The sequence below is a fragment of the Salvelinus namaycush genome, unplaced genomic scaffold, assembly GCF_016432855.1.
Source record: "Salvelinus namaycush isolate Seneca unplaced genomic scaffold, SaNama_1.0 Scaffold41, whole genome shotgun sequence".
NCBI lineage: Eukaryota > Metazoa > Chordata > Actinopteri > Salmoniformes > Salmonidae > Salvelinus > Salvelinus namaycush.
The window spans coordinates 131438-154947 of NW_024061098.1; the positions used below are offsets into that span (position 1 = coordinate 131438).

General features: G+C 42.8%; 1 protein-coding gene across 1 annotated transcript; it reads right to left on the bottom strand.

Moving 5' to 3' along the window:
• Positions 1-4352: 4352 nt before the first annotated feature.
• LOC120041151 (neuronal acetylcholine receptor subunit alpha-7-like) lies at positions 4353-23141 on the bottom strand. The gene is made up of 10 exons (XM_038986109.1): positions 23090-23141; positions 19541-19680; positions 19275-19319; positions 19017-19126; positions 18828-18907; positions 14110-14277; positions 13771-13965; positions 11933-12019; positions 10821-10930; positions 4353-5054 (listed from the first exon to the last, which is right to left on the bottom strand). The coding sequence occupies exons 1-10, from the start codon at positions 23139-23141 to the stop codon at positions 4353-4355; spliced, it is 1689 nt and encodes a 562-aa protein (XP_038842037.1).
• Between the last annotated feature and the right edge of the window lie 369 nt (positions 23142-23510).

Genomic DNA, 23510 nt, shown 5'->3' on the forward strand with positions numbered 1-23510 from the left:
TGGGTACTTGTGGTCCCCACAAGTATGGTTAAACACGTGCACGCACACTGAATGTTAAAGGTAAAATCCACCCAAAATAACCTATTCCTATGTGAGAACAATATTTGTGAACAAATGTTTAAATTTGTTGTTTATAAGGTTGGTAGCAATGTGAAAATCTGTTGCAGCTCAAGTCCACTACAAAACCCACAATGCAATGCTCTCTTTATGGGCAAATGTAGCTACACACAATAATACCAAAGTCAATATCACCATGTGAAGGGACTAGTTAACTGTAATATCGCCTAAAACTGAATTATCAATTTAGGAGTCTACAATCTCACCATGTTCAACCTGCAGATCGATGTGCCTCTCAGAGTGGAGCCTGACATTCGCAACGGCACCATGCAATGCACCCTGGACTGAAGAGGCAAAAAGACTTATAGTTAAAGAGCACTGACAAATAATAAAGGTCCAATGGGCACTCCATGCAAAGGTCTTTATTGTGCTGTCAGTCAGTCTGCTAGCACAAGCAAAGGTGAAATGGACTCTTACCTGAGCAAAATAAAAGGTTACATAAATTATCTGGAATTTATCCTTGATCGCTCCCCTTTAGCCTTAACAAATGGCTTATTTGAATTTGTCATTATGGTAGAGGAATTTGGTTTGTTCAGGTAGATTCATATAGGGCTCGGGACATTATTTAGGAGATTACAACAGCCCACAGTGCGGCTCTAATCGAGAGGTTGCAGCTGTATGTCAAACCTGGCACCCCAGTGGTAATGGACACCAATGAAGTCCCCGACTGAGTCCCAAATGGCACTATTCACTACAAAAGCTGCATTCTCAGGCAGGCCAATTCTGGTCTTTTGCCAATAATTGGGCAAAATATTGGGCTGCCTGTCTAAACGGCAAACCATTTTGCAGTACTTTTTAGGCCAATGGGCCCTGGTCAAAAGTAGTACACTATATAGGGAATTATGTTTTTACCTGACAGTACATTTTAGGTTATCGGTGATAAAGCAGGTACTTTTGTCTTCAGTTGGAGTTCAACATTTCATTAGTTCATGAACAATTTTCATTTGATTCTCTTGATTTCTGTTTTATTTATTTCACATTGATCATGGAAGTCTGAGCTACAATTGAATTCAACCCACGTACACTTTGAAACCCTGACCAACCTAGCTGTTCCAGGTGAGATTCTCTCCATCTGCAAGTCCATTTCTACCTAAAGAATAATGTTCCGGACTTAATCAACAAAGACACAGTATAAAAATCAACTGACCCATGTTTCAGTCCACCTCGGAAACTGCCCAATTTTGACTTACGGCCAGACTACAGTCCCTTCGTTGGCTCACTAATCGCCCGCGACCAGCTGGCCACTTAACCTTGTGACCGCAGAGGTCTGGGACAGCTGAATGACAGTCAGCTCGGTGAGTGAATGTGGCTTGGCAGGCTTAGGTTGTATTCCAAATGGCACCCTTTTCCTTATATGGTTCACCACTTTTGACCAGAGCCATATGGGCCCAAAGAGGGTGTAGGCTGAAATTTGGGACGCATATTTAATCAAGGTTAACGATGCATCCCCAGGTGGGACTGGGCGGGTACAAGCATTAATCACGGTCCTGAGCAGGTCTGCTGCTCTCTACCTCACGTCAGCGCTTCCGTCCGGCCGGTAATGAAAAGGCATTGATCAGCCGCACAACATTGAGAATATGGCCGTATTATACAGAACTGTCTTAGGGAAACTGAGCAAATGGTGGGGGGTGCTGAGAGGGTGCAATTTATAAGGTTGTTGACCTACAAGCCCTGTGTATTCAGTGTGTGTGTGTAATGGATGTGTTTGTGTGCTATGTAAATGGTGTGTGCAGTATTAACAGTTGTGTGTGACTGGTGTTTATCAAAGTGTGCCTGCCACAGGCATGTGTTTTAGGTCTCTATTCAAGCTGTAGGTTTTCATTCCGCCCGTGCACTGCAGTAATGTGCCTTTTTAATGTGAAATTGCAGCGCCCATTCACACATACTCAAAACAATCTTTCCAGGCGTGTACACTTCTATTGGCCGCCTTGAGAAAAATCTCTCGCCGCGGAGAGGGCCTTGGCTCCAACTGCTCATTAACTGAGAGACAGAAAAAACAACTGATTCGAAGCTTACACATGCAAGCACACATTCCTCTACACACAAACAGCACGGATACACACACACACACACACATTCTCCCCTCATCTACTCTCTTCTTTTTCCATCTGAGTGAACCCAGTAAATCTGAGAGCTCAGAGTGCCAACGCTGCACATTTGCCGACCCCAGTGCCTCGGAAAGAGGATAGAAAGGGAGAATTACCCAGTCAGACAACCTGCAGTAGGAGAACTGCCTCGATAAATATAGCCTCTCCATCCGTCTGACACTGAGTAACATGCTAAAACTCAAACACTGACTACACACACAGAGGGAGAGATAAAGAAAGAAAAATAGAGATGTATGGGAGGGGGAAAGAGATGAATAGAGTGAGTGAAAGAGAACAAGAGTGTTGATTATACTGACAGAAAAAAACAGATACTGTATGGACTGGAGAGAGAACCACATATGCCTGAAACTTACACAATGTCAGAGACACATAATGAGCATCCCAGTCAATAGATGCTAACCCATTTGACATTGAAAATGTGCATTTACCAAAATGTACTATTAATATACTACATATTTTGCGTTATTGTGTGACTGAGTTATGCTTTGTCGAGCGGCTATTTCCCTGGTCCTCTCTTATAAATCCATTGAATTACCGAGCATGGCCTGTCTACCCCCTCCTTCCTTCCTCCCTCCTCTCTTCCTGAAGGAGTAATCAATTAAAACCCTGTCCGGCGCGCGCTGCATGTCAGCACTTTCTCTGCCCCCCTGTCATTTTTCTCTTGCGTATATCAGCACCAGTGTCCGTTGAGGAAGGCAAGGATGGTAAAAAAATAATACTTTATTTCGGGATGGGAAATGTTTCTATACATGTGTGTGCCAGAGAGTCGGTCCTACTCCCAGCTTGAGGTTTCCACTGAAGGGAGGTGATGCGTCAAGTTTATAGAGCGAGCGAGAGATGTGAGATCTTCCAGGGAGCTGTCTCAGGTCTTTAAAATAACGATAGGAAATATATTTTAGTAAGTATATGTTGAATTTGGAAAATATGAAAATATCGAAAAATAAAACTCCCATCAATTGTCAACCATATTGTGCAATATAAAAATGAGTGTCATTCCAATCATCCAAGTCATTTGTGTGTTCATCTTGAGGTTTGAGGATCACTTTCCTTCACGTTCCTCTTAAAGTTGCTGACCTCACATACAGTATATTAAGATTTCACTTTGGAGCTCAATGAGATCAGCCTTCTCTATTAGGACCTGCCAAATTCTATTAGGTGACTGTTTGATGGGTCATTATTGGATCGACCCTCCACTGTAACACAATTACTGGCAATTACACTGATTACACACTAATGCAGTTGCCCAATCACAAGTAGCGCTACAGACCGTAGGACAAAAAGTGGAGATTGGTATACACTAGCAACCCACTGATAAGATAAGGCCTGGGGAAGGAAATGGGGCTGTTAAATGGGAATTCATTTAGTGCCTCAACTGATCGGAAATCGGCTGCATGTTTTTATATTTAAGGCCTTTCAATTTGATGCCCATGAAACAAATGACAGAATGAAAGATTAGAGATTATTTTCATTCCTCTAATCCGTTTTGTTCCTCTGTCTATCTCAGAGACAAGGCCAAGTTCAGTTTGTTTGACCCTCCCGCCTTCACTGTCACCAGGGAAAACCTCTGTCTGTTCACACACTCATTCCTTGTAAAAGTCGGTCTCTCCCCCTCCCTCCTGGTCCCGTTTCAGTAAATGATGCAGTCTTTCTTTGCCTTTTTTTCTTTTCTGGGATTTGACATCAAATAAAACAGCCCTATCCATCTGTCTATTTCCCTCTCTCTCTTTCTGTAAGTACTGCAATCTTCCCAATCTCAGGTTGAATTATCCCATGCTCCACTTTTCTTATTGCCCTTCCTGTTCACCTTCACTTCTTAAAGGTCTTTGAAAAAGCCTCATAATTCAGTACAATTTACTTCACCCTGTACAGTCGTTGAACCATGCCTTTTTGGATTCTTCGCCCATAAACTCATCGCACCCCATCCTGTTCCATTTCATCAGAGGTCATTGATAGACTTCAAGAGAACGTCTTGAGATGTTCTATAGGCATCTCCAAAGAACCCCCCTCATCTTGACAGGCAATAGCCCTCTTGGACTAAGCCCAAAATCATTCCACATCCTGCTCTTTCTCCCCTACATCTCTTCTCCCTCATTCTTTCTCTTCTCCTCTGCCCCATCCTCTTCTTCCTCAGAAGAAGTCCTTGGAGGCAGCCTCGACAAAGTTGGGAGCGGACATGAGGATGGCGATGGTGCAGATGATGTTGAACATACTGAAGGCCACCAGGCAGAGCCGGTCAATGACAGCTGCCGCAAACTTCCACTGGTCGGCCACGCTCTCTGTCTCATCCTGTTCACGGAAGCGGTCCGCCATGTAACGCACCTCCTCCAGAATAGCCTGGAGCTGGGGGTCACCTATACCCCCTCCCGAGTACTGTCCTCCAACCCCTATTCCAAAGGTACCGCCACTGGAAATGGTGCTAGGGCAGCCCACAGTGTCCTCGTTGGGGGTGGGGGGTGGTGGAGGGGGGCTGCCTGCAACTCGAGGAGGCCCGGCTGAGATGCTGTAACTCTGGATGTGGTCTGGGAGCAGTGGGGGGTCGTCCAGGTTTTGGAAGCCAATGTAGAGCAGGTTTCCGTTGTTGTTGGCGCTGGACTGGGCGTGAAGGTGGGGTTGACCCGTGTGCAGGCGGCCAGCCTGGAGAGGGGCCAGGTTCTGGGGGTGCAGTGGGTTGAGCGTGGGGTCTGGAGGGTTAGGGATGCTACCGCTCTGGGAGCTTGAAGAGCAGCGCCGTAGGTGGGGGGTGCAGGGTGGTCGCTCTGGGTCATCACTCTCCCCTGGGCGCTTCATACGTAGGAACCATGCTACCCACTGCAGTAGGACCACATTAACCTGAAAGGAAGAAAAGGGAGAATCAATCAGAGAAGGATGTTATAATATAGATACATAGCAAGGGAGGAAAACGCATCTAGTGAGGAATACACCTACACTTACAAAGAGTAGTGCACTTGGTAATACACTTGGGGGAAAACCTTTCAGCCAGTTAAAGCTTGACACAGTGGATTGTGTGTGCGGATGCTGGTATATTCAACTTGACCTTTAGTATTCAACGCTACTTTCATGAGCACAAGAATGAGAAAATTGCCTAAGGCAGGAATTTTTCAATTACCTTTTGGGGGATATAAAGCTTTATTTAAATTCTAACCACGGAATTAAAGTTAGACACCGGCATCTGTCTCCTCCTTACATATCTTTTATCCTTTTAACCAAAACCAGTCTTACATACCGTCTTTTCTTTTTATATCTGAAAGGGCTATGGGGTAAAAAACGTGGTACATTAAAACCGTCCTCGAGAACTAGTCATTGCTGTGGTATTTTCTTAAATTCTGCCTATGGCTCTGTGAAAACCGAGCCAGCCGTGCAACAAGTCCCAGCTTTGGGACGACGCTCACCTGGGTGAACCCATCACAAAGCTTCACAGTAATACTTTGACATGTATTCTCTCGGTTCACTTGCTTTTTATCGCTTGATAATTTCTTCTTGCATGTTTTGCTCCAATTGCTACTGTCTGCTGCTACTATTATACATTAGTTGGCGAAGACGTTTTCTAGCATTATCTGGTCGGCCATTATCAATGTGCATAATATATTTAAAGTGGAGAGCGGCTAGGAAAAAAATATGAAATGCCGATCTGCATTCTGAATGCAAGTTTTGAGAACACAGACAATTCCGCTGCTTCCTTGATTTATATACACTCAGTGGCGCGCTCCTACAGACAGTCACGTGGCTTGCTATATAAAGCAGGCATCGAGGCATTCAGTTACTGTTCGATTGAACGTTAGAATGGGCAAAACTAGTAACCTAAGTGACTGAGCATGTGGTAGGCGCTTCGGTTTCAGTATCTCAGAAACAGCCGGCCTCCTAGGCTTTTCACTCACAACAGTTTCTAAGGTTTACCGAGAATGGTGCGACAAACAAAAAACATCCAGTCAGCGGCAGTCCTGTGGGCAAAAACAGCTTGTTGATGAGAGTTCGAAGGAGAATGGCAAGAATCGTGCTAGCGAACAGGCGGGCCACAAACAGGCAAAAAAACGGCGTAGTACAACAGTGGGGTGCAGAACGGCGTCTCGGAACGCACAACTCGTCCACACCGGGTTCCACGCTTGTCAGCTAAAAACAAGAAGCTTGTTTTTAGCTCCAGTGGCCACACGATCACCAACACTGGAAAATTGATGAATGGAAAAACATCCCCTTGTCCAACGAATCCCGGTTCCTGTTGCATCATGCTGATGGCAGAGTCAGGATTTGGCGTAAGCAACATGTCCCCATCCTGCCTGGTGTCAACGATACAGGTGTATATGGAATGTTTTCCTGGCACACATTAGGTCCCATGATACCTATTGAGCAATGTTTCCATAACCAGGAGAATTCAGGCTGTTCAGGATGCAAAGGGGGGGGGGGGGGGGTCCGACCCGTTACTAAATGGGTGTGCCTAATTGAATTAGAGGGTTATGCCGGTGGAATTTATACACTGAGTAGGTGAAGTTATGGAGATTGTACTCCTATTAGAGAGATGGCGAGAGAGACAGTTCCTCGGTTTAGGGTTATTAACTTCTTATGGCTGCAAGGGGCAGTATTGAGTAGCCTGATAAAATGTGTCCATTTCAAACGGCCTCGTACTCAATTCTTGCTCGTACAATATGCATATTATTATTACTATTGGATAGAAAACACTCTCTAGTTTCTAAAACCGTTTGAATTATTTCTCTGAGTGAAACAGAACTCATTCTGCAGCACTTTTCCTGACCCGGAAGTTCAAAGTCTGAAATCGATGCTCTCTTCCTCTTCCTGCCTATAAATGGGCACAAGAGCTATTAGTATACATGCACGTCATACACCTTCCTCTGGGTGTCAAGAAGGCTGTGAGAGAAGAAATGAGGTGATTATCTCGATCTGGGATGGAATAAATCCTCTTGGAATGACGTGTACCCCATTTCCGGTACTCTGAACGCGATTTGGACAGTGGGGTTGCCTTTTGTTTTGCTGACGTTATAGGCGACTATTATTTCCGGCTTTGATTTTATTTGATACATGTCACCATATCATCGTAAAGTATGTTTTTTCAATATAGTTTCATCAGATTATTGAATTTTTTTCGGGAGTTTTGCCGTGTTCCGTTCTCTTCCGTTTGTTTACATGGAGAGATCCGTGCAACCCGGCTAGCGCGCTTGCTAAATGGAGAGAGAAAGTTGCCATTCTGAATCCAAACAACGACTCATCTGGACAAAGGACACCTTGTTCAACATTCTGATGAAAGATCAGCAAAAGTAAGACCCATTTTATAATGTTGTTTCATATATCTGTCGTAGTCGCCGGCGCCCAAGTGTTTCTGGCTATTGTGCTAAGCTAATATAACGCTACATTTTGTTTTCGCTGTAAAACACTTAATAAATCGGAAATATTGTCTGGCATCACAAGATGCCTGTCTTTCATTTGCTGTACACTATATATTTTTCAGAAATGTTTTATGATGAGTAATTAGGTATTTGACGTTGGTGTCTGTAAATATTATGGCTGCTTTCGGTGCAATTTCTGAATGTAGCTGCAATGTAAACTATGATTTATACCTGAAATATGCAAATTTTCCGAAAAAAACATATGCTATACAATAAATATGTTATCAGACTGTCATCTGATGAGGTTGTTTCTTGGTTAGTGGCTATTTATATCTTTATTTGGCCGAATTTGTGATAGCTACTGATGGAGTCAAAAACTGATGGAGTAATAAAAGTGGAGTCTTTTGCTAACGTGGTTAGCTAATAGATTTACATATTTTGTCTTCCCTGTAAAACATTTTAAAAATCGGACATGTTGGCTGGATTCACGAGATGTGTACCTTTCATATGCTGTATTGGACTTGTTAATGTGTGAAAGTTAAATATTTAAAAAAAAATATCTTTTGAATTTCGCGCCCTGCACTTGAAGTGGCTGTTGTCATAAGTGTACCGACGTCGGGCTTGCACGCCAAACAGGTTAAATGTTGATTGGAGATTAACAATGTTTGCAATTCTGTGCTATTTCACTCAGCTGTGATTATCCAATTAACTGTCCATTTATCCGCCAACCGTGATATCCTAGCCGTGTCTGAATCATGGCTTAGGAAGACCACCAAAAATCCTGAATTTTCCATCCCTAACTATAACATCTTCCGGCAAGATAGAACTGCCAAAGGGGGCGGAGTTGCAATCTACTCCAGAGAGCCTGCAGAGTTCTGTCATACTATCCAGGTCTGTGCCCAAACAATTCAAGCTTCTACTTTTAAAAATCCACCTTTCCAGAAACAAGTCAGCCCCCAGCTGTGCCCTGGATACCATATGTGAATTGATTGCCCTCCATCTATCTTCAGAGTTCGTGCTGTTAGGTGACCTAAACTGGGATATGCTTAACACCCCAGCCGTCCTACAATCTAAGCTAGATGCCCTCAATCTCACACAAATTATTAAGGAACCTACCAGGTACAACCCTAAATCCGTAACCATGGGCACCCTCTTAGATATCATCCTGACCAACTTTCCCTATAAATACACCTATGCTGTCTTCAACCAGGATCTCAGCGATCACTGCCTCATTGCCTGCATGCATGATGGGTCCGTGGTCAAACGACCACCCCTCATCACTGTCAAACGCTCCCTAAAACACTTCAGCGAGCAGTTCTTTCTAATCGACCTGGCCCGGGTATCCTGGAAGGATATTGACCTAATCCCGTCAGTAGAGGATGCCGGGTTGCTCTTTTAAAAGTGTTTTCCTCGCCATCTTGAATAAGCATTGCCCCATTCAAAATATAGAACTAAGAACAGATATAGCCCTTGCTTCACCCCAGACTTGACTGCCCTTGACCAGCACAAAAACATCCTGTGGCGTTCTGCATTAGCATCGAATAGCCCCCACGATATGCAACTTTTCAGGGAAGTCAGGAACCAATATACTCAGTCAGTTAGGAAAGCTAAGGCTAGCTTTTTCAAACAGAAATTTGCACTAATTCCAAAAGTACATGGAGAATAAGAGCACCTCCTTCCAGCTGCCCACTGCACTGAGGCTAGGAAACACTGTCACCACCGATAAATCAACGATAATCGATAATTTCAATAAACATTTTTCTACGGCTGGCCATGCGTTCCACCTGGCTATCCCTACCCCGGCCAACAGCTCAGCAACCTCTGCAGCAACTTGCCCAAGCCCCCCCCCTTCTCCTTCACCCAAATCCAGACAGCTGATGTTCTGAAAGAGCTGCAAAATCTGGATTCCTACAAATCAGCTGGGCTAGACAATCTGGACCCTCTCTTTCTAAAATTATCTGCCGAAATTGTTGCAACCCCTATTACTAGCCTGTTCAATCTCTCTTTCGTATCGTCTGAGATCCCCAAAGATTGGAAAGCTGCCGCGGTCATCCCTCTCTTCAAAGGGGGAGACACTCTAGACCCAAACTGTTATAGACCTATATCCATCCTGCCCTGCCCTGCCATTCTAAAATCTTCGATAGCCAAGTTAACAAACAGATCACCGACCATTTCGAATCCCACCGTACCTTCTCCACTATGCAATCTGGTTTCCGAGCTGGTCATGGGTGCACCTCAGCCACGCTCAAGGTCCTAAATGATATCATAACCGCCATCGATAAAAAACAGTACTATGCAGCCGTCTTTATCGACCTGGCCAAGGCTTTCGACTCTGTCAATCCCCGCATTCTTATCGGCAGACTCAATAGCCTTGGTTTCTCAAATGATTGCCTCGCCTGGTTCACCAACTACTTCTCAGATAGAGTTCAGTGTGTCAAATCGGAGGGCCTGTTGTCCGGACCTCTGGCAGTCTCTATGGGGGTGCCACAGGGTTCAATTCTCGGGCCGACTCTTTTCTCTGTGTACATCAATGATGTCGCTCTTGCTGCTGGTGTTTCTCTGATCCAACTCTACGCAGATGACAAGATTCTATATACATCTGGCCCTTCTTTGGACACCGCGTTAACAAACCTCCAAACAAGCTTCAATGCCATACAACACTCCTTCCATGGCCTCCAACTGCTTTTCAATGCTAGTAAAACTAAATGCATGCTCTTCAACTGATTGTTGCCCACACCCTCCCGCACGACTAGCATCACTACTTTGGACAGTTCTGACTTAGAATATGTGGACAACTACAAATACCTAGGTGTCTGGTTAGACTGTAAACTCTCCTTCCAGACTCACATTAAGCATCTCTAATGCAAAATTAAATCTAGAATCGGCTTACTATTTTGTAAACAAACCCTCCTTTACTCATGCTGCCAAACATACCCTCGTAAAACTGACTATCCTATCGATCCTTGACTTCGGCGATGTCATTTACAAAATAGCCTCCAACACTACTCAGCCCACTGGATGCAGTCTATCACAGTGCCATCCGTTTTGTCACCAAAGCCCCATATACTACCCACCACTACGACCTGTATGCTCTCGTTGGCTGGCCCTCACTACATATTCGTCGCCAAACCCACTGTCTCCAGGTCATCTACAAGTCTTTGCTAGGTAAAGCCCCACCAAAATTGTTCTGGATAAGAGCGTCTGCTTAATGACTAAAATGTCAAATATAACTGTCTTTGGACAGTATGAGGTCTGGCCTTACCCATTTGGGCATCTGGCCTCCGTTTGGGTCGTGGTGATGATACTGCAGCACCACTGTTGTAGCTATGACTGACATCCCAACAATGATCATAGTACTGGCAAAGTACTGTCCTGAAAGGGGGGCAGGAAAGAGAGAAAACAATTAAGAGTAGAGAGAGGAAGCCATTTGTAATAACAATAATGCTAACAGTGGTTTTCTTGCTGATCATGACATTTTTCTTGGGCTTTAATGGGCTGGATTTGTGTTTTAGTAGTCAAAGGGGTGCAACTCATCTGTCTGGCTGCAGTGAGCTCACCGTGCAGTGAGCTCACCGTACATCATTTCCAGCATTGAATCTTTACGATTTATTTAGTCAATTACAATTAAGGACAAACAGATGGTTAGATCACCAGTGCCTAACCAACATTTGAGACAATTATTTCAAACACACACACACACACACTACACTCTAACACACATACAGTGAGCTCCAAAAGTATTATGACAGTTACATGTTGTTTTGGCTATATACTCCAGCACTTTGGATTTACTTCGACATTAATGTGGATGCTATCATGATTACGGATAATCCTGAATGAATCGTGAATAATGATGTGAGAACGTTACAGACGCACAAATATCATACCCCCATAAAATGCTAACCTCCCATGTTATTGTAAGGGTGAGAGGTTAGCATGTCTTGGGGATAAGATATTTGTGCCTCTAACATTCTCACTCATCATTATTCATGATTCATTCACGATTATCTGTAAGCATGGTAGCATTCACATTAATGTAGAAGTATTTAGAAACATATTCTATTCTTATTGACAAAAGTGACTCCAAAATGACACAATACATTATTTAGAATTAATTTCTATTAGGCACAAAATAATCTGAAACAAACAGCAAATGCATCCAACAAATTTCTTTCTTCTTTAATACATATATAAGTGTATTGGTCCACTTAAAATGGGCGGACTATGCACAAAAAGTGCTGTAATTTCGAAATAGATAAAAATACACTCAAATGAAAGCTGACAGTCTGCACTTTAACCCCATAGTCATTGTATCATTTCAAATCCAAAGTGCTGGAGTACAGAGTCAAAACAACAAACTGTATGAGAACACACCTATGAGAGGGATGGAATCTGAAGTGGCTGGCATGATCTCTGCCACCAGCAACATGAAGACCGTGAGCGAGAGCAGCACAGTGATACCTGAACAGAGAGAGGAAGATATTGAAAATGTATAAAACCGTGAGTGGCTGCTGAGCACAATCTCCATTTTAACTGACATGGGGTAATAAAATCTGTGTGCTACTCAGTACAACTATAACACACACCACTCTTCACACTTATCACACATTTATTAACATCTGTGCCTCAATCAGGTTTGATCCCGGGCGAGCCTCCAGAAATCCACATTTGAAAAGATAAACCTTATAGGCATCTCGCTTGGCAAATATTTTATGTTCTTTGCCAGTCAAGCCAACGTAATTGATTTCAACTTCATATGAGTAGATTTGGTTCGATCTGATGCAAATTGCAAAGTGTGACAGAGTAATATACTCAAAGTGAATTACTTTTGGACCATTCCTCTTCTTCAATTGCCCTTAGTAGAGCCTTACTTCTAACCCACACATATGCTTACCCTATATTAGCAATCCATCTACCCCGGCTGTCTATGCTCCCTCTCTCTTCCCCATCTCACTCTTCATTCACCAGATCTAATCTTCATCTCCTCCCATTACCTCTGTCCCACTTTCTTTTTTCCCCCCACATTTTCCAAGTGCTTTCTTGGCATAACTGGTACCGTGCAGAAGCAAGCCGATAAAACAAACATCTTTCAAGTGAGTCGGCCCTGTTCGCTCAATAGATTAAACAAGTGTCACTTCAAGGGTCGAGAGGAAATGTAGAATTTAACTTTAAAGAATGTCACAGAAGAGATGGACAGTGGCTCTCATTTAAGGCCATATGCTTATCTTGGCAAGCCTGGTTGATACCAAACTCTAAGTCCTCCTGACTTCAGCATCTGGAGAGGCTCCTTTGATGTTGGCACCCTATTCCCCATGTAGTGCACTACTTTTGACCAGAGCCCTTGTCAAAAGTAGTAGACTATAAAGGGAATAAGGTGCCATTTGGGCCGCAGATAGTGCCTCAATAATGAAGGGGGCTGTGCTTTTACACTGGTTGGTTCCCCTCTACGTCTGTCTCGCTGAAACACCCACACATACAAATAGCCTGTGAGCGCTGCCCTCTTGCTTTACAACTGTTAGTTTTCAAATCTAAACAGAAAGAGGTCTCAACTTCCCTGGGGGAATATTTTTTGGGGTGATAATCAATCAGCGCCAAGGCAAAACTGGGTGCATTTCTACCCTTAACATTGAGATTCGATGAGAGTTTAAAAGAAAACTGCCTCTCCACACCACGGTGGGTATTGGGTACATAGCTTGTGTTGTACAACATAACCGGGTATCAGCCAGGCTGTATCTTGGCACCGAATTCCTTAAAACCTGTTCATCAACCATGGCGTCAAGCTGAATTCCTGGAAGGCTGTGTATGTAAGCTCTCTCTCCCTAATCGATTCCTGGGCTTAATTACATCAATAGGTTAATTGGCTGTGGTGTGTGAGGGATTATGCATCTTTTCCAGTAATACAATGCACTATAATGCATCCTCAAATCAGGTTAAACGTTTTACACATCCCCAAAACTCTTCTAGGTCTTCTTTGTTTTCCTCCACTCTTTAGTTTTCACCCTTTACTAGAATCAATCTACTCTCTCTCCCCTGTCATCCTTTCTTCCCCATCACCATTATTCCCCTCCCATCCTCTTCTTATTCCCCTTCACTCTCTAATGCCTTTCCCCTTCTCCTCCTCTCTATGCTGCTGTCCTCCATCCTCTCGTCTCTGTTTCTTTTAGAAAAATATCTATCACTCTTGGATCATCCACCCTATCCTCTCTGCTCACCCAGAGAGATCTTCTCCCCAGAGTCGGCAGGCAGTAGGAAGATAAGCAGGGTCATGGAGGACAGCAGCACACAGGGGATGAGCAAGTTTAGAGCGTAGTAGAGAGTGCGCCGGCGGATGGTCACAACGAACGTCACATCGGGGTAGGGCTCCTTACAGCAGTCATAGAACACCTCGCTACGAGTGCCTGGCACTCCTTGAGTGAGTGAGGTGAGAAAAAAAGAGAAAAAAGTAAGGGACAGAATAAAGTGGGAATTTTCATAAAAGTTCTAGCTTAGTTGACAATTTAAATTGAGCAATTGATAACAGAAATGTAGGAGGGCAGTCCAATCCCACTCACCCACTAGGTCCCATTCCCCGTTGGACATGTACCCGGAGATGTCGGCCTCGTTCATTTGTAGGTCCATCAGCCAGCCATCGTACGTCCACGAGCCAAACTTCATCTCACACTTTTGGATGTCGAAGGGGAACCAACGTACGTCCACGTTACATGTGCTCATGAAAATCCCTGACGTACAGGGAAAGAGATTGATAAAAGGGATGCAAAGAGTGACATGTAGGAGATATACACTGAGTGTACAAAACATTAAGAAGCTCTTTTAATGACATAGACTGACCAGGTGAATCCATGTGAAAGCTATGATCCCTTATTGATGTCACTTGTTAAATCCACTACAATCAGTGTAGATGAAGGGGAGGAGACAGGTTAAAGAGGGATTTTTAAGCTTTGAGACAATTGAGATACGGATTGTGTATGCGTGTCATTCAGAGAGTGAATAGGCAAGACAAAAGACTGAAGTGCCTTTGAATGGGTTATGGTAGTACCGGTTTGAGTGTGTCAAGAACTGCAACGCTGATGGGTTTTTCACGCTCAACAGTTTCCCATGTGTATCAAGAATGGTTCACCACCCGGACAGGACATCCGGCCAACTTGACACAACTGTGGGAAGCGTCCCTGCGGAATGCTTTCGACACCATGTAGAGTACATGCCCCAACAAATTGAGGCTGTTCTGAGGGCAATATTAGGAAGGTGTTCCTAATGTTTCGCACACTGTGTAGACATCCATACAGTGGGAGATTGTGAGAGCAAATTATAGCCATTTTACTTGTTGTTCACTTACACTTTTAAAAATGTTACTTTGCACATACTGTATCTTCTTGTTCTGGCACCTATTTTTAAGCACTCTGGAGGAGTGCAGTTAAACAGTTAAACATGACAACAGTTAAGCATGACAACAGTTAAACATGACAACAGTACAAGAGTGAATGACTACGTCCCAATTATCTCTCCCTCTTACCATATTGCAATTGTTCACTTCCCTTCACTGATTTTAAAGGAAATTACTTGTGTAAATTCCCTCTAGCCTGGCCCCTGCCTCCACCAATCCAATGCTTTTAGATTTATGGGAAGTAGTGAATGAGTCTACACTTCAGGAGAAAGGAGATATATTGGTGGGACGTACCCAGAGAGTGCCATATAGAAAGTGACACTGATCTCGACTCTGCAGACAGCTTATTCAGACTATAATCAGATCAACTTTTTCATTATACAGAACCACACACACACAGACACACAAAGTACTACACAATCGATGCACAGAGAGATCGCTGGCAAAGTAAAAACTGAAATGAACAAATCAAGCCTGTAGAGTTTTCCAGTAGTGCACACAACCAAAATGCCAAAGTAGTCTTCCAAACAGCACACAAAAATATTCATTATGAGTCACAAGACATGCAAATTAAGCTTTAGAAAAACAGAGAAGGGTCTGAAAAGCTATTTTAATGGTTTAGAAGTTGACAATCAAACCAAATTAAATCCAGCATTAATTATAAAACTTAGTCACTTCACATATCAAATTCACAATGCAAGATTTCAAATGTAGTTTCATTCAATAGTTGTTTTTTTCCCGCTCATAATGGCATTGCTTTATAGTCTCTGAGCCGTGAAATTGTCAACAATGAACAGTCCAATATACAATTCACCTCTTTGTGCTGTGGTAAGGGCTCTGTAATAACTTATTGTTTTCTCTAGATTCATTAAACCTAAAACTAAACTGATTAGCTAAAAGCTACATTTACTTCCATTTGTAATTCACTGCTCTCCTGCAGCTCTGTAACAGATCCTCTAAGCTAATAATTAGGTTACTCTAAAAGCTGATCCGACAAGCAACAATCGTTGACCAAAATGTCCTCTAAAACAGCAACCAATATCTCAAGATTCTTTACTTAAAAAAATACAGTATATCTTAAATCTCTGGAGAATTCCCTGAAAAACAACCTCTGCACAGGAAACAAGATGGATCACCTCAGCATTCAAAATCTATTTTCGTTCCCTTAGTGTTTGTCCCAAACGGCACCGTATTCCCTATATAGGGTGCCATTTGGGAACAAGCCTAAGACACCATCCTGCCAATACACCACGCATCATATCGGAGCTATATATGAAAACTATTTCCAAACGTTACCATCCACCTAAAGTTCTATATCATATATCTCATCTGAGCTATGAAAACAATTTCTAAACATTTTAAAAACCACGAGAGCTCCAGAGGGTTGCTGCTTTTTAATTATTTACCCAGGAGTCAAGCTCCCAAACCCTCCCTGGCATACAGAGCCCATAGTCTTTTATCTCCAGACCAAATGGAGGCCAAATGGACCCCAGTAATTACTTTTATGATGAGAGGCCAGATCAGATCTTTGATATTCTGTACAGTATAGCATTCCTGTGTGTGTCGCAGTCCCAATTCTCCATGCACATCATCATCATGATTTCATCCCAAATGGCACCCTATTCCCTACGTAGTGCGCTACTTCGACCAGCGCCCTATGGGACCTGGTTAAAATGTGCGCACTATATAGGGAATAGGGTGCAATTTGGGACACAGCCCCATATCACCCCTTCTGACAACATTTAATTAGCCAACTATGTTTACATACAACACCTTATAAATAAACATATCCACTGAATAAGAAATTATGGAATTTCTTTGCACCCATTCCTTGACTTGACTTCAAAAGGCCATTTTGGTTTAGTCTGGCACAAGGGACTGGATCCCAGAAGTCTTTAATGTGGGGTTGGGGGAGGTCTGAGAGGATTCAACCAATGTGGTCTTAAAATATGAGAGGGGTAAATATCTTCCATATAGAAGAAACACTGCACATTGGGATTTGTTGCTACAGTAGCTGAGGATGCTCCTTCAAATATTGATGTCATAATTAAGAATAATCGGAAACCCAGAACTAAAATCTTGCGTAATTGCGTCAGATGCTAAATTAAGTTCTTGGTGCAGATGTGTTAGAAAAGATATTAGAACGAACAGCAGAAGCAGATCGGTAGCTCCACTCCTCTCCGTCTGCAAGTTATGGACAAGTCTATGGGCCAAATGTCCCCTCCCCTTCAGAAATTCAAAAGATGCAAACACCTGCGAAATCGGGATTTTTCCAAATGATCAGTGACAAAATCTGCGCACCGGAACAAAGTTCTCCGTTAGTTGTGTGATTCCACAGTCTGTTGACAGACACTATGATACCATTTATGTTACGTGCGCCTGTCCACGAGAGATTATACAAAACAGATAGGGAGACACACATACCCACTGATACAGAAAAGGACACTACCAAAGTTTAAAAAAAAAAAATATATATATACAGTACCAGCCAAAAGTTTGGACACACCTACTTTATTTTTGCTATTTTCTACAGTGTAGAATAATAGTGAAGACATCACAACTATGAAATAACATATATGGAATCATGTAGTAACCAAAGAAGTGTTAAACACTTGATGACAGCTTTGCACACTCTTGGCATTCTCTCAACCAGCTTCATGAGGTCGTCACCTGGAATGTATTTCAATTAACAGGTGTGTCTTTAAGTTAATTTGTGGAATTTCTTTCCTTAATGCGTTTGAGACAATCAGTTGTGTTGTGACAAGGTAGGGGTGGTATACAGAAGATAGCCCTATTTGGTAAAATACCAAGTCCATATTATGGAAAGAACAGCTCAAATAAGCAAAGAGAAACGACAGTCCATCATTACTTTAAGACATGAAGATCAGTCAATCAGGAAAATTTCAAGAACTTTGAAAGTTTCTTCAAGTTCAGTCGCAAAAACCATCCAGCGCTATGATGAAACTGGCTCTCATGAGGACCGCCACAGGAAAATAAGACCCAGAGCTACCTCTGCTGCAGAGGAAAAGTTCATTAGAGTTACCTGCACCTCAGATTGCAGGCAAAATAAATGCTACACAGAATTCTAGTAACAGACACATATCAACATCAACTGTTCAGAGGAGACTGCGTGAATCAGGCCTTCATGGTCGAATTGCTGCAAAGAAACCAGAGAGTAGAGTAAGTGAACGGATGATCTCCACATGTGTGGTTCCCATTGTGAAGCATTGAGGAGGAGGTGTGATGGTGTGGGGCTGCTTTGCTGGTGACACTGTTGGTGATTTATTTAGAATTCCAGGCACACTTAACCAGCATGGCTACCACAGCATTCTGCAGTGATACGCCATCCCATCTGGTTTGCGCTTAGTGGTACTATAATTTGTTTTTCAACAGGACAATGACCCAACACACCTCCAGGCTGTGTAAGGGCTATTTGACAAAGAAGGAGAGTGATGGTGCTGCATCAGATGACCTGGCCTCCACAATCACCCGACCTCAACCCATTTGAGATAGTTTGGGATGAGTTGGACCGCAGAGTGAAGAAAAGCAGCCAACAAGTGCTCAGCATATGTGGGAACTCCTTCAAGAATGTTGGAAAAGCATTCCTCATGAAGCTGGTTGAGAGAATGCCAAGAGTGTGCAAAGCTGTCATCAAGGCAAAGGGTGGCTACTTTGAAGAATGTCAAATATATTGATTTGTTTAATACTTTTTTGGCTACCACATGATTCCATATGTGTTATTTCATAGTGTTGATGTCTTCACTATTATTCTACAATGTAGAAAATAGTCAAAGTAAAGAAAATCCCTTGAATGAGTAGGTGTGTCCAAACTTTTGACTGATACTGTATGTAACATCAACAGAGTAGGAAAGATAGAAAGGGACTCACCTGGAGGGAGATACTCCGCGAAGCCACTGGAGTTGACCAACACGTTGGTCTTGAAGGAGGAGTCAAAGTCATCGTCTGCACTGAGGATAGAGAAAGGAACGGGTGGATCAAACTCTGGACAGTAGTGTTTTAAAACCATAAAACACATGCATGTGTTGCATGACGATATGAATAGGACCATAGGTATACCTGTTGTAGAGGAGGACGTCTGGCGTCCACACCTGGTCAGTTGTGAACCGAAGGTTTTTCACTCCAGGGTATTCAGTCTGGTTCCACTGAAGATAATGATCAAACCAGCTCTGGAAGACAGACTCAGACTGGATATATTGGACATGGCAATTGAATTCAACTTCAACTGAATATATAACTAAGAAGGTCCACTGAGAAGGATACAATACATTCACTCTCACTCCGACAGCTGTTCACTTGAAGCTGTGCTGTGCTTACCATCCGAAGCCAGATGTTAGTGGTGAGGACCTGATTCTTCTCATCCTATAATATGTAAATCATTTTGAGTCAATTCTTATTCCAAGGAGCTATATTGAGAGACATGCCTCAAAGAATTCTGTGTCATTTTTGAAGTTGCAGTGGAATATTTACTTTAACAGAGCAGAGTTTGCACAGGTATAGACGAAGACACCAACAGACAGGTCGACGTACTGACAAGCAGACGGATAAAATAACATAAATGTAATATGAACATTGGTCCCTACCACATCCATGATCTGCATCAGACTGATAGTGAAGAAGACTGTGAGGGAGTGTGAATCATTGCCCACCGGCCTCTCCATTCGATTGTAGTCCTTCAGAAGGTTCTTCAACAAGGTCCTCTGGTGAGGGCCCTGAACCGACACTGAGAGTGGAAGGGAGGAGAGGGAGATGGAAAGAAAGAGAGAAAAGGAGAGTAGGAGATTTCAGAATAGAGGTGATGAAGACAAGAGGGGCCATGGAAAGGGGAAAATGTACGGAGAAGAAGGGAGCAGAGAGAGAAGATTTAAGAAAATATTTCAGAAAAGGCGATATAGAAGAGAAAAAAAAGGGTGCGTGAAGAGGACCGCCCACTGGGCACAGACGTAATTTCAACGTCTAGTTTTGATTTACATTTGATTGAGTTATCAACTAACGTGAATGCAACGGGAAATCAACAAAAAATGTCACCATGTCATTGATTGAATTTAGGTTAAAAGTTGGGTGAACAAAATGCGAAATCCCCTTACGTTGATGACTTTCTGCAAATCCAATCAATTCTCCACATTGATTCACCGTCATCACATTAAATGTTTTTGTTGAAGTTATGTGAAGACAACGTTGATGCAACCAGTTTTTGCCCCGCGGGAGGAGAAAGGAAAATGGACAGAGAAGAATGGAGCAGAGAGAGATGGAAGGAAAGAGGGAGAAGGAGAGTAGAAGATTTCAGAAGCGAGGTGATATACAAAAGAGGGGGCATGGACAGGAGAGGAAAGTATGTGGGTTAAGTAAAGATGAAGAAGAATAGCGGAGGAGGAATCGGGGAAATTAGTGGAGGATGAGAGGAACCTCAGCGAAAGTTGTAGGCACACCTTATCAATGCTTAACTAATGAATAATCAAGCAGTTTCGTAAGTGTAAAACCCGTGAAGCACTACAAATTTAAGTAAGCGTGGGTGAATCATTAAATAAGGCATGATGTTCAAAGGATCTGCTTCATAATAGTGTTGTGGAGACTCATTTAGATAAGAGTCAGGTCAAATTATTGGCACCCTTGATAAAAAAAATAACAAAAAAGAATGTATAAAATACATAATACAAATACTGAGATATATTGTATTCTCCCAAAAATTGGGACATTTTGTTTAACAAGTAATAAAAACAATTCTCAAAAAGATAGGGGTCATAGTTATTAGCACCCCTGTTTTCAATACCTTTCAATAGCTCAACTTGCGAGGATATCGGCAATGAGCCTTTTTCTAAAATGTTTCATTCGATTGGAGAACACATCTTAGAGAGATCTTAGACCATTCCTCCATTCAGAATCTTTCCAAAGAGCTCTATTTTCATGTCATCTGACCACAGCACCAGTTCCAATCCAAGTTCCAATGCCATTTAGCATACTCCAGGCATTTACATTTGTTGGATGACATGGAAATAGAGCTCTTTAGCCACACACACCAGTGATAGGTTTTGTGTCCAAAGAAAGGTTAATATGCAGAAACTAACCCTATACCTACTGTCAAATTGGATGGACCTTTAATGTTATGTGGCTATTTTGCATCCACTGGTCCTGGGGCCATTGTTAAGGTCAACAGCATCGTGAACTTTACACATTACCAGGATATTTTTGTCAAAACCCTGGTTGCTTCTGCCAGGTCCTGGTTGCTTCTGCCAGCAAGACACTGACACTAAACAGACATCAAAACCCACAAAAAAAAGTATTAATTGGCCACAAAATCAACAGTCTCCGAACAAACCTGTGGTTTGAATTGAAGGTGGCAGTCCATAAATGCAAATGAAGGATATCAAGGATCTGGAAATATTCTGTATGGAGGAATGGTCTAAGATCCCTCCCGATGTGTTCTCCAATCTCCAACTCTAGCTAGTATTGACATTATAATTAAATCCCAATGGATTAGTTTCCATGAAACAGCTGCCTGTGTTGGCTTCCGAGTTAGAGCAGTGTCCTTAGCTAGCTAGTTAAACATTTGGCTATGGGTTAGCACTGGCAGTATGGGATTATGGAGAGTGAATTAAATAGTTTCTTCGCCATCTTGCTAGGTAGTTACCTAGCTGTGACCATATGGCTAGTATCAACAAGGGCTTTCTACAAAATAGTAACATTAGTGCAGCTAGCTAGCTAACATTGAAATCTAGACCATAAACTAAGCAGCACCTTCTGGTTTGGAGTATTTTAACGAGGCTGAGTGGCTGACGACGTCAAGGTCTATGCTGTGTGAACACAAAAGAGATTGACTGTCGACACTGTTCAGAGGTGCTAAAGTAAGTACTGTCGGCAGGCAAACGTTTGACAATCCGGTGTGTCAGCTATAAAGTCAGTGGATTTTAAATATTTTAGATGTGACTTAGCATATTCTTGTCAGCATCTTTTATATATTACATTTTTATTTTATTTAACTAGGCGAGTCAGTTAAGAACACATTTTTATTTACAATGACGGCCTACCCCGGCCAAACCCTAACCCAGACAACGCTGGGCCAATTGTGCGCCGCCCTATGGAACTCCCAATGACGGCTAGTGATACAGCCTGGAATCAAAACCGGGTCTGTAGTGACGCCTACTAGCACTGAGATGCAGTGCCTTAGACCGCTGCTCCATTCGGGTATTGTCTTGTCTAGTGTATTTGCTTTTGTCTTTTAACCACCTAGCCCATAACTTTAGTCCTACTATTTTGCCCTATATGTGTTTAGTTGTTGCGTGTCATTTCAGATCCATTTGGTGTACAAACAGATATTAAGCGCTCTGTCAGTGGTCTGTGTACTTCTAGCTGTTTTATTATCCTTTACCACTGTGTGTCAAGAGGACTTTAACCATTTTTCACCGGGAAAGTAACAAGAATCTCTACAAAAGGTTACGGTCAGGAAATGATTCACGATTTTGCGTTGAGGAAAGTTCAGTAGCTCTTTACATAGTTGCAGGGCAGGCAGCCTCTGATATGTAGTAATAACTCTCCTCTCCCTTAGCAAGCTATCTATCCTGCTGCTTACAGCTACTCTGCTCTCTTTGTTGCAGCAACATGTCCATACATAACAAGGAAGCAAGATCGAACCAGATCTATAATGGTGTTCAATTGACGTGCCACCATTGATAATTGTCTGTTCCCTGCTGGTTCAATCCCATTGATACTGCACTCTGTCCACAGAGATTTTGGAGAAAATAGAGGGTGAAAGAGTGAGGGAGGTTGTGACATTTATGATTGCAGCGTTTTCTCTAATAAAGCAAGTCTCCCCATCTCTCTCGCTTTATATACCAACTCTCTCTCTTTCTTTTTCTGTCCGTCCCTGCAACAGACATGTATTTTACGTTGAGGACCACATCACATCAGGTTCTGAATAACTGTAGACTTCTGTATTCACTAGGCACACAGGTAGGCATATACACACAGACCAACATAAAACAAGAGCACAAATACTGAGAGAACACAAAAATACACAGACACTTCTCAATCCTCCTCTCCTCCTTTCCAGTGATCCTTTCCTAGTCTTTCCCTCTGGCTTTGTAACTCTAATCTTGCAATGTAGTCAGAGAGAGTAAATAGAGAGGCAGACCTACCCTGGACCAAAGCAGAGAATCCACAGACAACCAGTGCCACAGAGCACCACATTTCTAATGGAGCTGAGACAGACCGGCTTTGGAGGGTCCTGGATATAGGGATAAGAGGAGAGGCAGCACGGACAGGAAGATTGGATTCAGAGGCAGGAATTCCCCTGATTCACATCCACAAAGCATGAGAAGGTATGAATGAGTTAGTCAGAAAGAGCAGGACAGAGAGATAGGGGGTAGGAAATGAGGTCCAGAGCCTAAGCTCGCACATGCCGTCTGGAAAAATGCAGTGAGTGAGTGGAAGAAAAAAAACAACTGATTGATTCTAGACACAAGTCAGCTCTCCCCCACTCTCTTTTGCTCTCTCTCTCTCCTTATCCCCCTCCCTAATCGTGTCCCTCTGCTTCCCTGGGAGGTGGAGCCAAGGAGG